The 5,000-nt window shown below is 49.4% G+C and overlaps 1 protein-coding gene across 1 annotated transcript in view; it reads right to left on the bottom strand.

Annotated features, from left to right (window-relative positions):
• efnb3b (ephrin-B3b) overlaps positions 1-5,000 on the bottom strand; it is a 64,891-nt gene that overhangs the window by 31,629 nt on the left and 28,262 nt on the right. Inside the window, exon 2 of the mRNA XM_079757842.1 lies at positions 2,859-3,148. Within this exon, the coding sequence (XP_079613968.1) occupies positions 2,859-3,148 (290 nt within the window). The remainder of the gene's footprint in view (positions 1-2,858; positions 3,149-5,000) is intronic.

The following is a 5,000-nucleotide window of genomic DNA, read 5'->3' as shown; positions in this document are numbered from 1 at the left end:
CACACACACACACACACACAAACACGCTGACAACGCGCGCTGCCCTCTCCTCCGCACGCACACGCCATGTCTCAAGTAATTAGCGCGCGGGATGCCGATGTTGCTCAGCGTGAACATAAAAAAGGGAATAAACTGCTAATAACACAACAATCTATTTCAGGAGACGCACAAAAGCGTTTTTATTGCGCTGGTTTTTATTGACTGCGGTTGATAATGAGCCTCGGGCCGCATCATGCCAGCTTCATATCTGCCGTCGTAACCGCATTATCACATCCACAGAGCGGTTACTACTCTCTCGCCGCGTGTCTCCTCCCTCGCTCACACTCCTTTGTCTCTCTCTCTCTCTCTCTCTCTCTCTCTCTCTCTCTCTCTCTTTCTCTCCCTCCCCCTCATCTCTCCTTTCTTCTATCATGGCTCTCTCTTCCTTCCTCCACCTTTCTCTTGCCCTCTCACCCTCTTAATCCATCCCCCTCCCTCTCTACAGTATTTTCTGTTAAGACGTGAACAAAGTGGTCAATTTCTGTGGATGTGAGTAGGCCCGCAATTGCAGTATCCCTTGGCGGATTAAGATTTCTGTCTTTGCTTTTGTGTGTGTGCGTGTATGTGTTTTGATGTGTGTGTGCTAGAGTGTCTGTGTTTATGTGTGCGTACTGGGTTGTGTGTGTGTGGGTGTGTGTGTCTGTGGTGTGTTTGTGTATGTGTGTGTGTGCGTGCTGGAGTTTGTGTGACCTTGTGTAAGAAGCCTATATTGATCATGTGGGCCGAGCTGTCAATCGATTGGTCTAGTCTTGGCCAGAAGATAAACCTGTTTCCATCTCCAGACATGGCGGGCTGCCAGGTGAGGATGGAGCCACCCCCCCCTCTCCTCCCCCATGAACTTGGTCAAGTCCAAAGGGGCAGCTCTGACGTGGCAGTGACAAATCTGGCAACCCGCAATCCATATGTTTGGACGATTCCGGTCGAACAGCGACCAGTATCGATATCAGAGAAGTGTTGTTGACTGCTGCTGCTGGTTGGACACATTGCAGTCTTTTTTTTTTACATTTTGACTTCCTGTCCAACATTAAGCATAAGTACGAATAAGCCTTGCTCAGCGACCTGGGTGATGCAACATCTCGGAGGAGTGCGTCGCAGCAAGCAGACATGTTGATGTTTAAATAATACAACAGCGGCTGGTCTATTTTTATGCCGATGCTTATGGCTCCAGAGATTCATTTGAGGCCCACTGACGCGTGTGTTTGTAGACGTTGTTCACCTATCGACTTTAACTGGTGATTAGCGTAGACCTATGTGTTTACACAGTTTGAGGGACTCCGGGTGACTTTGAGATCATCCTTTGTGCTGTGGTGCCGTTTTGAACGGGAGGACGGTAGCTGTTGTGTTGCGTCGCGTGGTTCTTGTCCTCGTTTTTTTCAACATATAATCAGGAGCCATCTACATTCTCCAGCATCAAACAGGAACCAGCCTGCTTGGAGCAGGGGGGAACTGACTAGCACAGGAAATGGGCGTCTTAGTTTTTATTTGAGTTTCCTCGTTATCTGCTGCTATATCCTTTCATTTCACCATGCCTGCTTCCTGCTTTTATCCCCCCGCTCCCTTCAGCCGACACACACACGAACAAGCACGCACTTACACACATGTGCGCGCTCGCTCACACGCACACACACACCTGAGTGAATAAGACCTGCAGGTGCGTGGGAGGAGAGCTGTGGGATTCCAATAGGCGCCGTCTTTCTCTCTCTGGCTCTCAATCTTTCTCTCTCACCCTCCCTCTCTCCCTTAACCTATCTCTCTCTCTCCCTCTATCTCTCTCACCCTCTCTCTCTCTCTCTCTTCCCCTCTCTCTCTTGCCCTATCTCTCTCTCTCTCTCTCTCTCTCTTTCCACAATCTCTCCGTCTGTCTCTTGTTTGTGCTACAATCTCTTCCTCTCTTTGGGTGTTTATACATAGCAGATCTCTTTTGATTTTGTGCATGTGTTTGTGTGTCAGTGGGTGTGTGTGTGTCTGCGCGCTCATGCGAACAAAGACACACAGACGTGTATAATAGCCACGGTTATTTTTTCCTTCTTTCTTTTTTTCGCTCCCTCAAACGTTGAACGCATTCATTTGAAAAAGCAACCCGCAGTTGACACCATAATTTCCACGTCTCCAGATCTTTCGGACCGATACTCACGCCTGGCCTGGTCCGAGCTGATCACCTCATCAGGCCCCTGAGAGTCTCCACTCCAACCAAAACAAACTCGACCTCACCCGCCATTCACGGTCACTGGCAAGACGAGCAGTAACAACAAACACTGCCGAAGGGGGAGGGGGCGGGACGTTGGCAGCGGAGCTAACACATAGACACACCATGTAGCGCTCCAGGATTATGCACACACACACACTGACATTCACACCGTTCAAAATCAATGAACACACACATTCACACCATTCAAAAGACGCCGAGACGCACACGCCTGCAATCATGCAATCATTGTCCGACAAAAAAATGAAGAAAACGCCTGGGAAGGAGAGGACGTAAAAAAACAAAACAACGAATGCACAAAATCTAATTACCCTAAACATGCAAATGCCCCAATCAGACGCTGGCATCGCAGAAATAAACAAACACTCGACACACACACAATCACAAATCAGCCACGCAATCATAACAGATCACCACACACATTAGCACAATATCCACTCCAGTACACACGCACACACACACGCACACACGCACACACGAGGGCACACACACAAGGGCACACACACGAGGGCACATGCACGCACACAAACACACGTGCACACACACACACACACACACACACATGCACACGCACACACACGCGCACAAAAGCACCATCCACCGGGGGACTCACCGATGATGTAGTAGTCATGCAGGCTCTTGAACTCGTGGCCCCAGAGGTTGGGAGAGAACTCCTGGAACTTGATGGTGAAGCGGCGTTCGCGCGTGGGCTCGTCGCACGTCAGCACGATGTTGGGCGCGCCCATGACCTCGCAGCGGTCGGCCTGCTCCCGCGACGACACCAGGTACAGCTTGTAGAACTCATACTCCGGCGAGGAGCGGGCGCCGTCCTGCGGCGGGCAGATCAGGTCCAGCCGGTCGCCGATCTGCGGGAAGAGCACGTAGCCCTTGGAGTCGTGGAACCTGGAGACAAACAGGCGGGAAGAACGGCGGTGAGTGGGACAGTTTGAGGAGCCTTGAGAGAACCAGGAAGCAAGCTCGCTAGCTAGTGTTGATTATATTATATTAACTTAAATTTTAGGAGTCGTTGAGCTGTGTCGAGAGGACCAGGAATCTAGAAGGCTAGCTAGTGTTTACATGTTATGTTTACTTCTATTTTTGAGCTTATGTAAGATAAACAACTTTATTCCTGCAAGAGATTTGAGTTTTTTGTATGGTTGCATGGATCTCCAGAAATTAACATAGAATCTTACTTCACTCCCCCCAAAACTGAGAAATGACATGAATAAAAAATACCCAAATAATAAAACAAAAAGGAAAAAGTAAGTTTATGGTAAAAAAAGAAAAAAAAAAGTGAAAACAGGAAAAGTGTTTGCCTGCCCTGGGTGTGCTGCAATATTCTGTTCGAAATGTCTTCAAACAGAGTAAGAAACACGGAGTAGAAGTCGAGACACGCACTCGCCCCCCTCTCGGCTGGGGGCCGTCTCAGGGTTGACAAAGGCCAAGCGTTATCAGTTAGCGCGTGGCGCTCGCCCAGTGCACCTCAGGCGCACGGTGACTTTAGCTCTGCCAGTCAGCGTGCTCAGCTAGCACAAGAAACACGCGCGGGTTTAGGTTATACACGCACGCATGGGGCTCGCCTTTAGACTCTATCTAAAATACATAGCCTACTAGGAACACAAAGGAAATGTGCTAAGGGTAGCACATACCCTTCACCAAACAAAGCTTTATTCGATATGTAAGACATGGTCGAAGGAGCAGCAGTAAAACAAAACTGTCTAAACTCCAACAACAACAAAAAGCGAACCTCCTTTTCATATCCATGACAACACCCGCAGTAAATTAAGATGCAAGAGCCTTATCCGTTTCCATGTCATGGCTAGTGGCCACACCTGAACAGACCAGCGAGCGTGTTGATGGAGATGTGAGAGGGACAGGGGGCGGCGTTATGGGGGGGCCGTCGGGCCCTCTGACAGGAGGGATGGGGCGGGGGGGGGGGTAGAGCTTAGCATTTTCCACAGAGCTCATTATCAGGTCAGCCACGGTTATCAGCCACTTCAGCTGGAAAGCGAGCCACTCAACGCGCCCACATACCAACACAATCACACACATACTCACACAAACACACACACACACACACACAAACGTGCACTCCACTCCCACGAATGGAGAGTGCACAAGATCGGGCCATATACAGTGCACACACTAAAAAAAAGGCAGTGCATGTACACACACACAAATTGGCAAGCATGGACACACATGGATTGCACGCCCGCAAAATACCTTCCCGTGAACACAAAAGATTTTCCTAAACATATCCACCCACATCTAAACACTCTCAGGCTAAACATTCCCTGAGCGCACAAAATACTTGTATACAAACACACACACACACACACACACACACACACACACACACACACACACACACATGCGTGCATGTGTACACACATACACACACACGAAGCAAACAAAATGTTGCTTCCCGCATGACACATTGTGAGAGTGGTAGCTGATGGAAGGCTGAGTCACCGATGACCTGAACACAGTAAAGAACCACAAACAGGGAGCGAGAGAGAGACAGAGCGCAGGAGAGAGAGAGTCCGTGAGCGGGAGAGAGACATAGACAGAGCGCAGGAGAGAGAGAGTCCGTGAGCGGGAGAGAGACATAGACAGAGCGCAGGAGAGATGGAGAGAGTCAGTGGAAACAGAAGGATACAGAGGGGGGGCGGGGGTAAATAAAGATGGAGTAGTTGATGTAAAAAGAGAAAATGCCACTGGGCAGGTGTGTGCTTTGGAAAAAAATGGAGAGGAA

Source organism: Pollachius pollachius (genome assembly GCF_949987615.1).
Source record: "Pollachius pollachius genome assembly, chromosome: 20".
Classification (NCBI taxonomy): Eukaryota; Metazoa; Chordata; class Actinopteri; order Gadiformes; family Gadidae; genus Pollachius; species Pollachius pollachius.
The sequence above is the reverse complement of the archived record's forward strand: the minus strand, read 5'-3'. Positions and strand labels throughout refer to the sequence as shown.